General features: G+C 47.2%; 1 protein-coding gene across 3 annotated transcripts in view; it reads left to right on the top strand.

Moving 5' to 3' along the window:
* The window catches only part of NUP37 (nucleoporin 37), a 240,694-nt gene that overhangs the window by 99,464 nt on the left and 123,805 nt on the right, over nt 1-17,425 (top strand). For all 3 annotated transcript variants that reach the window (XM_078674695.1, XM_078674686.1, XM_078674703.1), the window contains exon 5: nt 8,101-8,195. In XM_078674695.1, the coding sequence (XP_078530821.1) occupies nt 8,101-8,195 (95 nt within the window). The remainder of the gene's footprint in view (nt 1-8,100; nt 8,196-17,425) is intronic.

Genomic DNA, 17,425 nt, shown 5'->3' with positions numbered 1-17,425 from the left:
TGAAATCCTCCGCTCAGCGCCTAAACGCCCTTGGGCATTCGAGCGCTATGTGAATTTCACAATCAAATCTAAAATATTGAGCATGGCAATGCAGTTTTGACCTAATAATGACTTGGGGGTTACCATCAGAACATAACGAGATATTGCTGATTTCTATCAATATTTAATCATTTAAATTGAAAATAAGGGGAGGAGCTTGGCGGGCATCCGAGATGGCCGCTTGAGCACAGCGCTCTCCGGACCCTCGCCGCTCCCGGCATTTTATCCTGACTGAATCCTGATTTCCTGCAAGAATTCATGTGGAGGACGTTTGGCTGATGACCCTGGCACTTTTCAGAAATCGATTTGGACATTGGATTCCTGAGATATGGTGATCTGAACTTTTGGGCTCCGCCCTTGAGGTGCGTCCGGGACGGGGTGCGGTTCTGTGGCCGTCCTGGAATTGAACAACAGCGGCAGGAGAACTAGCCTTGTGGGTCCCCCTCCTAAGTTTCGGTTTCGATTCTGTTTCGACTTGGGCCGACAGTGTGCGTGTCGTGCAGGGACTGATACTTGGAGGCAGATCGGCTGTTGGGCCTTCCTGTGGACTCTTTGCTGGTTTGGCGACCTCTACCCGTGTGGTGCCCTTTTTGGAACCTTTGGTCCTGCGAATTGAGTGTCGGGCCCGTTGACCCTGGTGGCTCGCCTTGTGACGCATCTTCAAAATGGCGGGCAGAGGGGACAGGGAGACGCGCAAGACGAAAACACCTCTGCGCGGAGCTCCGGTTCAATCAAATGTTATGGACCGCTATACCCATTCTAAGGGGTCCCCCGGAGCTGCCCTGCCTGGTCCTATTACAGCGTCCGATCGAGTTTTGGAGGAGTCGGCGGAGCCCTCCCTGCAGGACATTATGGGCGCCATTTCGGGCGTGAGGGAATCCATCGGCCTACAGTACGAGGCCTTGGCCCATAAACTTGACACTGTGGCTATTGAAGTGAATCTGATTCGTGCTGATCTCGGCAAGACGAATGAAAGGGTACAATCATTGGATATTAAATCATCCAGCCTCACGAAGGACGTATCGGAGCTCCAGACGGAGGTTGGGAATCTCCGTCGGGTGAACGACTTCATGACCCGACGCCTGGAGGATTTTGAAAATAGGGCACGTCGCTGCAATGTCCGTCTGGTTGGTGTACCGGAGAACCCAGAACCCCACTCGGTGGATCTCCTGGTTGAAGATCTGGTCTTGAACCATCTTGCCCCTTCTGGTCTTACTAAGTTTTTCACAGTGGAACGTGCACATCGTGTTCCGGGGGGCAAAGGTAAGCCGGGAGCCCCGCCGAGACCTATTGTGGCGAAGCTTTTCCACTATAGAGACCGGGACGCTATCCTGCAGGCTTCGCGGGTGAAGGGCCCGGTGGCCTTTGAAAATGCCACGGTGAACTTTTACCCGGACTTTTATCAACAAGTTCAGAGACAACGGAGGGAATTTCGTGGTGCCAAGAAACGTCTTCGGGACCGGGGCCTACGCTATGCTATGCTCTTTCCCACCAGGCTTCGGGTCGAGTATAACGAGCGTACCCTTTTCTTTGATCGACCAGATGTTGTTAATGACTGGCTGGACTCCTTGCCTGACCGTCCTCCTGAGACTGAGCCCGCCGCTCACCCTGGTGGTGCCGAAGGTGGTGCGGAGATCTGACTGTTCGGCTCTCATGTCTTACTTTGAACACGTTTTCAGGAGTGTTGGCCGGCGTTCCTCTACAGCATAATTATTTTGTCTTTAGTTTGTTCCTTTTAGTTCTTGGTGTGGTCGGGGGGGCGGGTGGAACGGGGGCCTTTCCTCCTCCGGGGTCTTTGTGTAGAATAGGGGTCCTAGGGCGACAGGCACACTGCAGGTTGGGGTGGCTCTTTAGCTTTTTGCAGGGGTGCAGGGTGGGGGGTGTTCCTTTTCAGTTTGGGGGAGGGGGGTTGGGAAGTTCTTTCTTTTCTGTGTGTTGTTTTCAAGGCGGATTGCTCCTGTGTTTGCTGCTGTTTCTGATGTCGTGCTCATGGACGTGGGGTCTTGGATCGGGTGGATGGGATGGGGGGTAGAGGGTTAAAATTCGTTTCCTGGAACGTTAACGGTCTGGGAGATCGTATTAAGCGCAGTGTGGTTTTGAAATGTATACGACGTTTATCACCGGACATTGTTTTCCTGCAAGAAACTCATTTGATTGGAAATGTTTGTTATGCAATGAATAGGTGGGGCTACCGCCTTGTGGCGCACTCGGGGTTTACCTCTGGTTCCAGGGGTGTGGGTATCCTTGTTCGAACCTCCCTCCCCCTGGCAATTGATGAGGTGATTCAAGATGACCGAGGGAGGTATGCGGTCTTGGTGGGTAGATATGAGGGCCGCACCCTATCTCTCTTCAATGTTTATGTCCCCCCGGGTTTGCAGACTTCTACTTTCACTGATTTGGGCCGCGTCTTGTTAGATCTCCCTAATAGTACTCTCTTCCTGGCCGGTGATTTTAATTCGGTGCTTTCCGGCCTTCACGATCGCCATCCCCCTAGGGATACTCCGGCTGCTCAGCAGTGGTTGGGTGGGTTTCTAGATACCTTTGGCCTTGTGGACTGCTGGCGACTGTTGCATCCCACTCAGCTTCAATACACATTCCACTCTGGGGCACATGGCAGTTTGTCTCGGCTGGATTATTTCCTGATGCCCGCGGCCCAGTCGTCGGCGGTCAGTGAGATTTTGCATTTGCCAAGGGGTATCTCTGACCACTCGCCGCTCTGGCTTCGTTTTGAGGTTGGGGTGGAGGCAGCGGGCCGAGTAGCTCCCATTAACCCATGGTACCTTTCCTCCCCTGAGACCCGTAGCCTCTTGCTCAAGTCCATGGATGCGTATTTCCTGGACAACGAGGGGTCGGTCTCTTCGGCTGTGTCCCTGTGGGAAGCTTTTAAAACGGTGATTCGTGGACAGGCCCTTTCCTTGATTGTTGAAGCTAAGAAAGCCGGGAAGAGGGAGGTGGTAGACCTTGAGGGGGAGATTTCGGCTTTGGAGGACGAACTGGACTCTGGTGTCACACCTGAGAAACTTCACGCCCTGGGTTTGAAACAATTTGCCTATAAATCCCTGGTCACGGACGCTGCAAAGGTGATGTTTCGAGAACAACAAGGCAGGTTATATGATGTGGGTGATAAAGCGGGTAAACTCCTAGCGTGGTTGGACAAGAAAGAAAGAGTTAATCGTGTGGTGCCCGTGATTCAGTCTGCGAGTGGTGAGAATGTGACTGACCCGATTGCTATTGTTGACCGTTTTGCCGAATACTTCCGTGTTGTGTATGCTCCCGTGTCTGTGAGGGATGTGGCTGATTCTCGCCTTCTGTTGCGTGATATAACTCTGCCCTGTGTCTCCGACTTGGACCGTATTGCTTTGGACTCCCCTTTTACGGCTGATGAGATAGCTACTGCTATCCGTTCGCTCCGCTCGGGCAAAGCATTGGGCCCGAACGGGTTGCCTATTGAGTTGTACAAGTTACGTCCCGATAAGATGGCGCCGTATCTCCGCGATATGTTTTTAGAATCCCGAGAGCGGAACATCCTTCCCTACGATCAGCGTTTGGCGACGATAGTCGTCATCCCCAAAGATGGTAAACCGCGGGACCTTTGTTCCTCATATAGGCCTATATCCCTGTTAAATGTTGAACCCAAGGTTTTGGCGAAACTTTTGGCGTCCCGTCTTCTGTCGGTTCTTGGTGACCTGGTCCATCCAGATCAATCTGGCTTTATCCCGCATCGCAACACTGCTTTGAATCTACGTCGCCTTCACGGCGTGATAGCGAGGGCGGGGCTGTTGACGGAACCGGCCATTTTGGCGTCTTTGGATGCCTCTATGGCCTTCGATACTGTGGAGTGGCCCTATTTATGGGCGACTCTTGAGAAATTCGGATTCGGGTGCGAGTTTATTAGCTGGATTAAACTGTTGTACGCGGAACCTCTGGCGCAAGTTGTGGTGAATGGTAGGGTGTCTGCTCCCTTCTCCTTGGGCAGGGGCACCCGTCAGGGTTGCCCCTTGTCTCCGCTGCTGTTCGCACTCGCTCTTGAACCATTGGCGGCCTGGCTTCGGTGGGAACCGTCCCTTAAAGGGATTCGTTGGGCCCCGGACTTTGAAGACCGTGTCTCGCTTTATGCGGACGATATCCTCTTGTATCTTACCTCCCCTCGTAAGTCTTTATCCGTTTTATTTGACGTTCTCGCGTCCTTTGGTGCTAACTCGGGCCTTGTAATTAACTGGACCAAGTCCTGTGTATATGTTTTATCTGGTGTCTTGCCTCCGTTGCCGAGTAGACTTCCCATTCAGGTGGCCCAGGATGGCTTCAAATACTTGGGGATTTTTGTTACTTTGGACTCGTCCCTTCGCTTTGATCGTAATCTCCTTCCCCCGTTGCTTAGACTACGTTTGGACGTTGCCCGCTGGCGTAAACTTCCCTTATCTCCTCTGGGTCGGGCGGCCCTGTTTAAAATGATGTAATTGCCGCGATTTCTCTACGCTCTCCAGAACTTTTATGATCCTATCCCTCTGACCTATTTTCGGGAGATTGAGTCTTCAGAGACAGCTTATTTGGGATGGGCGTCCGCGCATTGCTCTCGCGAAACTTTCCATCCCGTGGTATGACGGGGGCATGGCGCTCCCCGACATTAGGAGATATTATTGGGCCTCCCACCTGTCTGCTATCAATCACGTTATGTTTTCGCCGGGTCGTAATCCGGCGTTCGAGATGGATAAACTTCAGCTTCCGGGAGGTGATTTTAACAGAGTGCTTTACTCTCGCTCCGCTGGGCGCCATCTTGTGGGACCTACATTGACTGCTTTGACTGTGTGGCGCGCTGCGAATGTGAGCTTGGGCTGGGAAGATCGCTTGACGTTGGCGACACCGCTTTATGCTTCGGAACGTCTGGGCGGTCTCTGGTCTACCAAGGGTTTCGACCGTTGGGATGTGATTGGGATTTGTAAGGTGGGGGATGTGTACTCTTAAGGGTTCTGTGCGGTCGTTTCAGGCCCTCCAGGCTGACTATGGCCTGAATGGTCGGGAGTTCTTTCGTTATCTACAGGTCAGACACGCCCTTGCTTCGGTATTTGCTCCTGGTGAGATTCCGCCTGATTCTTCCCCCCTTGAAGACCGTATCCTTGACGGGCATCTTCCTGATAGCACTATCTCCCTGATCTATAAAAAGTTGATTAATAATCGGGCCGACCTACTGGTCCGACTTCGGGAAGCGGGGGTGGGCGATGGGTTGGAACTTGATGATGAGGACTGGCAATCGGCCCTCTCCTCCCCGAAGGAGGTGGCTATTCCGGCTCGTCTCCGTCTGGTTCAACTTAAGATCCTTCATCGGGTGTACGTTACGGGACCGCGTCTGGTGGTGATGGGCTTTTCCTCCGACGGGTTATGCAAGCGTGGCTGTGGTTTGAGTGCAACTTTTTTGCATATTCTTTGGGAGTGCCCGATGGTGGCTGCTTATTGGACGGCTGTGCTTGAAGTGATGGCTGTGGTGACAGGTGTGTCCCTGCGTCCGGAACCTTGTCGCTGTCTTTTGAATGTTTGGGAACCCACCGATTATTCGGTGGCCCAGACCAGATGGGCCACCCTGGGTTATATGGTTGCGAAGCGGGATATCGCGCAACTCTGGGGGGCCTCTAGGCCCCCTGACGTCTCGAAATGGGAGGATAATATGGACTGGTCCATGTTCCGTGAGAAGACTGTCTATGTGGCCAGGGGCAGACCCAGGGCGTGGACGAAGGTTTGGGGTCAATGGAATGACTACCGTGGCGACATTTGTACTCCTCCCCTTGTAGGCACTGCTGAGATTACCCTGTCTCCCTAGGCGAGCGTTCCTGGAACCCTTTACATAGGGGTTGTGCTGGTGTTTCCGGTTCTCCCCTCTGATCTCCTCGCCCCTCCCCCCCCCCCCCCCCCCCGATCTCCTTGGAGCTTGGAGCTCCGTTTATGTTCTCCTGCTGCTATACCCCCTTTACGTCCTTTGGGCTGACTGACAGTACTATACTTTCGCCTTGTTGTGTGCTTGTTCTTTCATATAAAATAAAATCTGTTTTGTCCTGTATTTCGTGGGGAGTATTGCATTGTTGGTCGATTGTTGCCTCTGCGGGCAGGTATCTTGTATTTCGACTCCTCTTTAGCGGCCAGCCCGTGTGGTTGTAGGCCCATCCTTGTATTTTCTTGCTTACTCCAATAAAGGTTTTTAAAAAAAAAAAAAAAAAAAATTTAAAATAAGCGAGCAGAACCGCGACTGCCAGTGCAGTGGCTTAGCTAGGGCTTTTGATGTCCCGGGCGATTCCTTAGTTTGTCGCCCAGTGCTGGTAACAGGGGGGCATGGGGTAGTGGTGAAAGACCATGACGAGCGGGGAGTTCGTGACAAACGACAAGGAGCGGGGGGGTGTATAGTGATGCAGATGCGGTAGAATAAAGGTAAAAACTTAACATGCGCTTGCGGCTCGCCACCACCCCCCAAAAAAGTGACACCCAGGACGGGACACCCTCCACCCCCTATCTACGCCACTGTGCCAGTGTCCTGCAAGATGTGGACACTGGCTGCTGCTTTGCCCTAATTGTAAATAATATTGTAATATTACATCATTGTACACCCTAGGGACTTGTCTAGAATACACATTTAAAAGCAGTTACTGCCTCTTTACACTGAATGTGTGTATCATATACAACAAATCTAGTTTGCTTGTTGCCTTTGATGCCCGATTTCTCACCTTCCTCCTTTCGTTTATCTAAAGACCCTCTGGTTGCAATACTCTCATGCTGCCTTCTCTTGTATGATGGCACCCAACTATACATTTTACTTCTGAAAGTGGATTGATTGTCCAATATGCTGGCCATTACTTCCTACTGACAGATATTCAGACACACATTCTGCTGCTAAGGCCTGCAGATCAGGAATACAATTTTAGCTGTTTGTCCTGCGTTGGCTCGCCCCTGTACCTTATTGTCTGCAACCTTAAACGCCTTTGGAAGAAAGCCCCTCCCACTCGATGCAGTGAATTTGGAGTGTTACCTGTAACTCTGAGGAGGAATGTAAGCCCACCGTTACATCAATAATGGTCTCTTCTGGTGCTTTCTACTGTGGAGATCATTGTGACTTGACCATACTCTTTGGGGTGTGTATAGATATTGACTAGTCTTGTTAGTCCGTAAGACAACATGCATGCCCTCTGCCTGTAATATGAAAAACTGTCTAAGCCCCTTGCTAATCAGTTGACCAGAGCTGCAAAAAATGTGGTGTTCTAAGTAAATGGAAGGATGTCTTCATAACAGAAGATGCAGGAGATGTTTTTTTCTGTTTCTGAATTCCACTACACCACATAGTCGGAACATTTATAACTAATGATTACTTGGCAGTCTTTGATGAAAACGTGTCCTTTGTGCCATTGTGTATGCACCTAAAGTCAAATCTATACCCTATGACTCCTGGTAGGTTCGCGTCATAGCTCAATTAATGCAATACGTTTTATGCAAGGCTGCACACCAAGCTGCAGCAGAACATAATGCTTTATAACTTTTTTTCAGCCTAAAGGGGTCTGATAATATCTTAGGCCAGGAAATTTGTGCTCCCAATTCCAACAAAACCGCACATCATCTTCATTCTCATTCCTGGCCCACAAAGATTTCCATGGTCCGGCAGCCCTTTCCTTCACCGGAGCGCTTGTGCTCTCCTTAGAAACCAAGTACCTATCGTAGACACCCCTAATCCGTTGACCCCTTCCTATACTACAAAACCTATGGGCAATATGTTAGCCACAGTTCAGTTGTATTGGAGGCAAAGCCCACCACGCTCTATGCTTCCCCATCCGGAGCATCTTACTAGGTCACCTCTGCCTCAACCCTGACTGCTTGAAGTTCAGAAGAGCACTGGAGATCCACCTGGTTTTGTTTTACATACAGTTCTAAGAGTAGTGATGTTCTTTGCACTTTCACCTTCTGTAGGCCTTCTTTGCCTTTGAAATCCTAGCTTTGAAGCATCCTCCCTTTAGCACAAGTGACATAAAAAAGTAACACAGATGAAAGGTGTCCCTTTTGGAGTGAAATATGTATTCTTTTCGTCGACAGGTCATTGAAGGTCACTCTGGATATATTAATGATTTGGTCTTTGCTCCCAAAGAAGGGAAGGATATTGCCAGTGTCAGTGATGATCACACCTGCAGGTGAGTGTTAAAATCAATTATCACGTGTTTAATTCATAAAGCTTCATTTCTTTGCCCGATTGAAGAAAAAGAACATTTACTGTACAATGCTTGGATTCATATTCTGTTGCCAGGTGTATGCCATGCTTTCAAGATAATCAGGTTGCGGAAATGCTTGGTTAAAAAAATGAGGAAAAGAACCACATGGTTGATTCTGTTGAGTGGGAAGTAGTACTTTTTCTCAGTGTTTTTGTTTAAAATGGAGATAAAATATAATTTTTAATTTAAAATCCCTTCTTTCTATTTGTACACTACAAGTGTCTTCGCGGTCATATCTGGGCACTCTGGCAGACCACTTCAAAAGTTTGTACTGAGCTTGAGCATATTTGTCATGCACACAAACCTCAACTTTTATATTTCCTTCACAGTGTATTACTTATAGCCGGGTACGGTTGGTATCCCACGTGGGGCAGGCAGGAGTCTGGGGACAGGGGGTAAATTCTTTAATTTTTAAATTGAAATTGGGGAAGGTATGTGTGTGAAGGCCTATCCCCCAAGTGTTTTATTCTTCCTCAGACACTCATGTCCCCAGGAGATATTTTGTATAGGAAGGGGTATCGCGACCCGATCCCCAGGACCCTGAAACATATTTAAATTCTATTGGGGTGGGGGGGGCTCTCCAAAATGTTTTGTGCCTCTGGTGGCGGGTGCACAATGAAAGGTGAAGGAGTCCCAGAACACTTGGGGGAGTGGGGGTTGCTCTCCTTAACAACCCCCCGCCCCTCCCCCATATTGCGGTACACTTCCACTCCCTGTGAGAAGGAAGCACAGGAGGCTGCAGGCTTCCGCACCAGCAAGTAAGTGGGTGGGCCCTCTGCACTGCCACTGTTAACCAAAAAAAAGGGAAAAAAAGGCGGCTGGGACCCAGCCCCCAAAAAACAAATAAAGCGTAGGCCAAGATTGGGCTCTCCGCGCTGCCATTAAAAAAGAAATAAAGGAAAGTTGTGTGTGCCGGGATACTAGGATATAAAGAATAGAAAAATAGTTGCAAACCTGCTGCTTTGCAAGGCTGCTCATTTGTTATTCACAATCCCTGCGTGAGATTGCCCCATAATGCCCTGCAAGTCTTTGTTTCCAATATTATACTTCTTATAGTGCCTCAAATAGGGACAGGCGCATCAGCAACGGTTAAAGCATATGTTGGTGTGGGCCGTGGTGCAGAGAGCAAAGCAGCCTCCCAGGGATGTTTAAAAAAGAAATTGGACAGTAATTTGTCTGGGTCAAAGAGTGCTTGATCCCAGGAGAGTTTACCATAATTTTCAAAGGACTCTGAGGTGGAGTTGTAGGCTCTTCAGCTGAAGTGAGGGTACCCCGTGTGGTTGGTTGTATGACTGAATAATGTGGCCTGAAAAGTGATGAGGAATATTAAGCACATGTTTATGGTTATTTTGAATTGTGGTTTATTTAAAATATTGTAGTGATCACTACAATTAATGAACATTGCAATGGGTGTCTTAATAATGAATGTATTCGATTATAGTTATTGAATCAACTGCGTTGTAAATTATGAAGTGCCAAATTTATTACTGGGGTTACCTTTTGACAAAGCCAATAGGCCTGTTTTACATAAATGTTGTTGTCCTGACCTCCGAACAAAGCCAATAGGCCTGCCTTTTATATATTGATGTTTTAAAACTTTGACAAAGCCAGTGGATCTACATTATTTAAAATGACAATCCCTTATATTGTGATGACCAAACGTCATTTAAAATTACACGATATCTTATGATAGCCAGTCCCTGCAACCAACCTCTTTGGCCTTTCGCCAAATGCATTTATATTTTATTTAATGTTTGGTCTCTGTATGTCCTATAACATACCTGTAGCTATCACTCCTAAAGAAATATGGGGCTCTTGCAAATACCACAATGTAATCATTTTAATCTTCCTGTTTATGGTAGTAATTGGGTGTTTTCAGGGAATGCCCCCGTTTAGCGAAGTTTATTTTCCCTCAGTAGTTAGCCCTTTGGAGCATATTTCTATTGGTGACTCTTGGTATCCAAACATGCTGCTACAGTGTGCTCTTGCACATAGGCGAAGAACACCAATATTTATGAACTTTTAATAGAAAAATTATTCGTCTGTATAAAGGTGATCATTAGAACACTCAGAATTGTGTCGTCACAGCAGGATTCCTCTACAGTCTGCTCTGATAATGACAATGAGGTTACAGAATACGACAAACACACAAAAAAGAGGCAGGGATAGCCACTTCTAGGTGGGCATTCCGCTTCGCACCACTTGCCCTGCCTCTGTGTCACTTAGTGCTCGCAAGGGGCTTGCCACACCCTAGATCTGTGGCCCTGTGCATCTACGGAATGTCCTGAGCAACTGGTCTGCCTCCACCACCGGTACCAGCCCGGTGGTGGAGGCCAAGAGATCGTGGGTAGTCAGAGCTTGCAACACACCTAGTAGGTTGGGGCTTCTCGTTAGTTTTTATACATGCACCATCTGTTGTCTAATTTTATGTTATCAAAATATATATAGAATATTAAAGAGAAACACATGGCCTTGAAGCAAACACTGCATCTATGTGTTAATGGCAACTAAAAATCAATACGTTCTCTTAAATTTGGTTAAAGGTGAGTTTGTGTGTCTTACTCAGAATGGTAACGTGCTGGTTTCTCCATCAATGTAGATGCCAAGCAACTGCCATGGCCTGATTGCTGCGTCACTAGATCATTTTGAGGTATTCAAACACCTTGTTCCTTACTTCCTTAACACTGTCATAACTTGCAAAAAATGTAATCTGAATACTCATCACATAGTGTCTCCCATAATCCATTCACCTCCCTCGACTCACTCCAGATACCCCAGATTTGAGAATAAATATTGGGCAACCATACCCAACCCCCCACCCCTCCCCTGACTCCTACATCTCTGATTACTAAAGGGAAACCAACTCGAAATTTGAAAATCAAGACTGGAGTGGGCATTCCTACCCATACATGTCCCTCATTTGTTATTAAAAAAAACAATAATAAAACACAGAGCCCTCAGTATATCAATGTTAAAGATCCCCCTTCTCCAGGCCCTGACATTGCACTCTGCATCTCATCTGCCTCAAAGAATCAAAAATGGGTGCCTACTGTTGACCACAAGAACTCCCGTCAGTTCATTGGATAAATATATTGAAAGTAAAAAAGGTGCTTAGTAGGTTTTCCCAAAATATTGTTTGGGGTTTTGCTCTGCAGAGAGGGTTCACTGTAAACCTTTGCTTCCAATGTCCAAGTCCAGACTAATCCGACCCAACGAAGGACAGAAAGAGGAATTTTGCGTTGCTGGTATCCTAAATGCAGTGCCTGCTCTTTGCTTTGAACCCACTGTGATTAAGAGCTTTAAAAAAGCCACTGATTGACTTGAATTTACATTTCGAAAACGCTGATTCACAATAACGTGTTCCCTTTCTTGATGATCGTTCTCGAAGGAAAACATTCAGCTAAAATTAGAGTTGCAAAAAATAATGCTAACGTTACAGGAACCTTCTGTATGTTCCATTCAGTTTCTGTAAAGTCAGTTTCCACTGTTTTCAGGTACTTTAGCATAAGGGGCATTTACCTAATAAAACAGTGCAGGTTAAAAAGGTTATTTTGTTGAAGTTGGAAAAAAAGCCATAATAGTCACCAACCTTATTAAATGCAGTAATCCACATCTTGGAAAAACAAAATAGTCGGATTTGCAAGTGTTTTACATTGGTTTTAGTTCAAAATACGTTCATATTTGGAGTTTCAACTCAGTAGACTTAATGTAGCAGCTACAGCCATAAGACGTAACCATAGCCTATCCTTAAAGTTACAACACAAAAATGCACACCAGAAACACTAAAATCAAAAATGTGTAACAAGTCATAGAGTTACAGAAATGTATAGCACAGTGTTGATCTTGTTAAGAAGTAGCCTAGAATTATGCACACACCACCTTTGCACCTTCCAAGGAGCTTGGATAAATATAGCAAATTCACATAGCATGACTGAAGGAATAGTTTGTCGACAAAGTTCTAATGCGTAGGTACAAACACAAATGTTATGTAGTACATGCATCAAGATTTAAGCCATTGTTTTTTCCTCAAATTCTATATGTTGGATTCATGATATTCTTCAAAAACGGCAACAAGTGAAGTTTGGATTCTTTGGTTAGTTGTCCATATTGTTTATATTCTTAGAGTACAGCCAGACTAAATGAGCATGTATGGTTTTTAACACAGAAGGATGTACAATGTTTAGGTCGAATTAAGCCAGATGGCACAGCTGTCAGGTTGTGAAAAACTATTGAGGACATTTCGCTAGGTGACCTAGTAAGAAGCTTTTCCCACTGCTTTCAATTGGCTTTCTGTTTTGCCACTTTGACTTTCTTGCTTTTTGTTGGATGGTCTTATTTAATTTTGGCCTGTTCATCTCCTGTTTGTCCTGGCAGTGAAGCATAGCTTGTTTACTACCTGACTCACTGCATCTTTGCTTCCATCAGTGCCTTCTTTTTTGGGACAATTCTTTTTTGTATGTTTGAAGCGCACAATGAGAGTGCATGCGTTTTCCAGCTGTTGTCTCTGCCGTCTGCTTTTCTCCCCCACCACGTTCCTCTTTCTCCTCTGTGCTTTTGTTTGCGAAATGTGCTTCTCACCACACCTGCCCTCCCTATTTCTGTGCTATGTCAACCTCGCTCTCCCATTCTGTTTTGTGCATCCTCGTTACTTGTCTAGAATTTGTTTTGGACCTAACATTTCAAATCGCCTTCCACAGTGTGTGAATTCTCCAGCAGTAAACCAGAGCCCTAAGATCGTAGACTGGCAGCGCTCTCTGGTAGACTTGACTCATTTTTGACATCTTTCAACTCGAGTAGACTCACCTCACCTAGGGGGCTTTTCTTCACTTGGGTGCAGTCCCCTCACCCATTACATGCAAACCATGCCCCAGATACGCTGCCATGCCCCATATTTGGCACATTACCACATGTGCACTCTCTCCTCTCCCCGGGAACACTCATCACCCACCCCTGGCACAGTTGAATGTGCTTGTACTCCCCCCCCCCCCCATTACATATACTAGTCCCCAGGTGCACCTTTTTCAGCCAGGCTGTCTGCCTTCAAGCCATGCACACTTGCCTAGTCCCTGCACCCACCTCACCTCAGGAACGTAATCTCCAGCTCTGGTACATTCCAGTTGCACTCAACTCACCTCGGTTACATTTATTACTTGGCATTAAAACGCCCCCTTCTCCCCAGTTACTCGCCCCTTTACCCAGTTACTTGCGCCGCAGCTAAGGTACAGCGCGAAGCGAAGCGCTGCGTCCAGCGAAAGACCTTATGTTGTGCACTTGCTGGGAATGTTGGACAGGGGAAGGGTACGTGCAATCCCTCGGCGATTTCATCTCGTGGGCGCGCACGCCCAGCCCGGCGCCGTGCACATCTCCTGTTCAACATTCACTGCAAGTCAGCCTCTCACCTCTCTCAATCGCTCGCACACACGCACACGCACACACCCCCTACAACCAAGCACCACCCGCCCCACTCACCGGGCTACAGGCTCCGTCACGCGGGGCTTCCCTGACTTTTTTAATTACTACCAGGTCTGACATCAGAAAGGACCCGCCCCACAGAACCAAAGTCGTGCTTAAGTCTTCAGCTACGGGCCACCCACTCGGCTGTGGAAGGAGCGAAGACCTCGGTGCTGCCCGGGTGTCACTTGGCGACCTCCCTCTGCAGGTAATCCCCTCGGGCAGCCTCTCTCCACAGGTGGGAGGGCACCTGTCGCACTGACAGCGGTCACAGCTGCAAAAAACGCGCGCAGGAATCCGGGGAGATGAGACTGCGCGCACGTGGTCACGGGTCGCCAGCGAACCACAGGCCATGCCAAGACTCGAAGATGATGGGAACAGGCCACGACCCGGTAGAGGCCGGGTGGCTCTTAACCCACGGGTTGCGCCACAGCCAAGCTGCTGCGTAGTAAAGTTGGGTTTATTTTACTTGGCTTACCAGCACTAATCCCATTCAACATGGCTCTGAGACGGTGCTTCTAGCCAGGGCTGGGCTCTGAGGCTCGCATACAGACGGGGCTGGATAGACAACACCTTTTCCTTCAAACATACTCCGTGAATACTCTGCATCGCTTGTTATGTCTCTGTGGAGCCACCCACTTAACGAGGGGCTGGGCGTGCAGCCGCTAAATGCTGTGCCGAGTGAGTCAGTCTCTCGCGCGCGTTCAGAGCCAAATCAGGCTATGTACAAGTCTCGAGCTGCGAGCGTGGCAATCGCGTACATCAAACTTTACACATTGGTGGTACAAAGTGCCCTTAATGCCTTTCTGTAGAGAGGATGCGAACATTAACGTCCGCTGGGACGCTTTGGACTGTGCAATAAATAAGGAATACAGCCACCCTTTTCGAAAGAACTGGAAGACTGATGAAAGATTCTAGTTGAATCATCTATTGTTATTTCTGTCCTACAAATTGTTTTGTATGCACAAATTAGGCGATTGCTTTCCCTCCTTTATTTTGTTATATATGTGTATTGCTATATATTAACCTTTATGCACATATAGGTGCAAGTACCAAGAGTGACGATTATTATACTTGCTACTCCACATACTTTTCTCCAGATTCGACCGGCCTTGGAGGCACCGGCCTGCTGGGTAATTTGTTACTTTCTCCATTGCCTGTATATGTTCTCACTGTGTGTGCTGATCTCTACTTCTGTCTGGATGTCTTCAGGTTTGTGTCTCTGTTCTGTTAGTCTGCCCTCTATATGCTCCACTGATTGTATTCCCGTGTCCGACCCCTGGTGTCTCTCTATTCTGAGTGTCTCCTCCCTGTCAGTTTGTATCCCACGGTGTCTCTTCTTCGTCACTTTTCCCATGTGTGTCCCATGTCGCGCTGTGTTGTATTCTGCCCCACTGTATAATCTCCCTCTCTCTGACCCTTGTGTCCCTCTGCCTCTATTGTAGGGCTCCTGGTGTCGCTGTTCTTTTTCATGTCCCTTAGTGTTACTGTCTTTATTAGTCACTTAGCCCAGGTGCGTCACTCTCTGTCCCAAGTGACTTAAATCTCCTTTCCCATGTTACATGCGTCTGTTCTGTGCCACTGTTTGTCCCCAATTTGTCCTCGGCCTCCTCTCTTCTCGGTCTGTTCTGTCACTGTTACCAGGTCTCGTTTCTCCTCTCATCAAAGTGACCCGTTTCTTATGGATACTTCTAACTGCAGATTACTAAGTTTAAGGAATATTTCCTAGAGGTGAGACTTTATCTGGAAACTTTAAAACAGTACTCGTGTGCACCGGTAGGTGGTGTCACACAGCTCTAGCCTGTCATTTCGGTAAATGTCCTCTGCGCCATTAAAAGTACAGCTGCCCCTCAAACGCTCTGCCTAAAGTGGTGCATGGGCTGCCCATTCGGTGCGTGTCACGCCTGTCTAGAACTCCACATTCTGTCCTGACTTCATTTATTTTCAGGCTACGGAGTTTAGGCATTGTTCTATTTAAAGAAATGTAGACTTTGCCCTATTAAATGTACTGCAGCCCTGCCCGGCAGATTTGTAGCGCTCATTGTCTCCCAGGAGGGTATGTTGTAGCCGAGGTGTGAGTCTAGCCAAGCCCTTGACACAGTGGGACTACTCGTCTCGTAAAGCTTGGTTTTCAAAGTAGGTTGTTATGTGTAGTGGCAAATCGTTCCACACTTTAGTAGCGATGTGGGAGAAGGCACGCCTGCCAGATCTGGTTTTCCCTATGTGTGGCTTGTGGAGAAAGTAGGAGTCTGGACGAGCGCAAGTGGCTGGAAGGCTGGTGAAAGCAACTTTGATTGTTGAGGTCGGCTATAAGCCACTGGAATTATGCGATCGACTGCTGTGGCGATTTTCCACATAATTATAGCCTGGCCGCTTTTGCCACATAATCCACGGTCTGCACATAATCTGCAGATTTGAATCAACAAATGTTTTGTTTCTAGCTCAAAGGGTTCAAAAGTTACTCAAAATCCAGTGACACGTGTTGCTGTGCAGTGAAAGGCCCTTAGCAAAGCTGGACCTTTTTTATTTCGTGTTGCTATATTTGGGTATTAAAATAGTACTAATGAGGTCATATCAATTCCCAGACAGTGTTACTGAGTTTAACAAGCATCTGCAATGCAATAGGTCTCGCATTTACCCGAGTTTGAGCTATTGGCATTTTTAATGACAATGCCTTTTATTTATGTTTTGGTATTAAAACATAAATAAAAGGCATTGTCATTTACAATGCCAATAGCTCAAAGTAGTGTAAATGTGAGACCTATTGCATTGCAAATGCTTGTTCTTATTTACTGATACAAGGGGTGTTGTCCATCTTGAAATGGTAAATAAAAAAATAACATGGCGCTTTCATCTCGCTGTATGCGCATGCATGCATGGTGACTAATACATGCGTATGCATCATCATACACGTGCACCTACATGGAATAATATTCCTGCCAGTAGCTTCGTGCATTGCACAACTGCAAAAGCATTGACATTGTCAGGTTAAAAAGGTGAGACCTATTGGCTTTGCCAATACTTGTTAGATAAGGGTTGCACCCTTCATATGTTTTACCCATGAAGTATTTTGTGTATTGGAAAAGTGAAGGTAATGCTACGTTATTTTGCTGTTTATGGCTCTATCAGATCAAAATAGACTCGAAGCGTTGATTTCTGTGTTTTGATTGGCCATTGTAGGGAAATCATCAGGAGTCGTCAAAGCGATCAGTCTTTTTTTGTGTTTTTTGTCATTGTGTTGCTCCACGTAGGTTGATGTATTTTTATAACAGAAATCTAGGGGACATATATCTCGGAGCAAGACAAAAGCGTAAATATCCTTGGACCATAAAGGGTGGATAAGGGTAAGTATTTGGGTTAGTTTTCTTGTTAGTTTTAGGTATTGATATGGTTCAGGTTAGATTTAAAGCGGTGTTGTGTTATGCACCAGCCCTCTGGTTAACATCAGTGTTAAGGAATGAGTAATAGCTAGACTGCAAGGTTGGGAAAGCTAAAAGGTTTAGTGCCGGGTTATGGTTAATTGTACAGTAGGAAATTGCAAAAAACAGAGTTGATGGACAGAATGTAGAACAATGTCATACATTCACCCCAGTACAAGGATCTGGGCCTAAATCCATCGTTTTTTTGCACTCCACACCACCCTGGGTTAGACACTGGCTATATGCAAATCAGCTCTGACCCTGTGCCTCATGGGAACAGTC

Source organism: Lissotriton helveticus, chromosome 1_1, assembly GCF_964261635.1.
Source record: "Lissotriton helveticus chromosome 1_1, aLisHel1.1, whole genome shotgun sequence".
NCBI classification, from domain to species: domain Eukaryota; kingdom Metazoa; phylum Chordata; class Amphibia; order Caudata; family Salamandridae; genus Lissotriton; species Lissotriton helveticus.
Note: the sequence above shows the minus strand (reverse complement) of the source record. Positions and strands in the feature narration are given on the sequence as shown.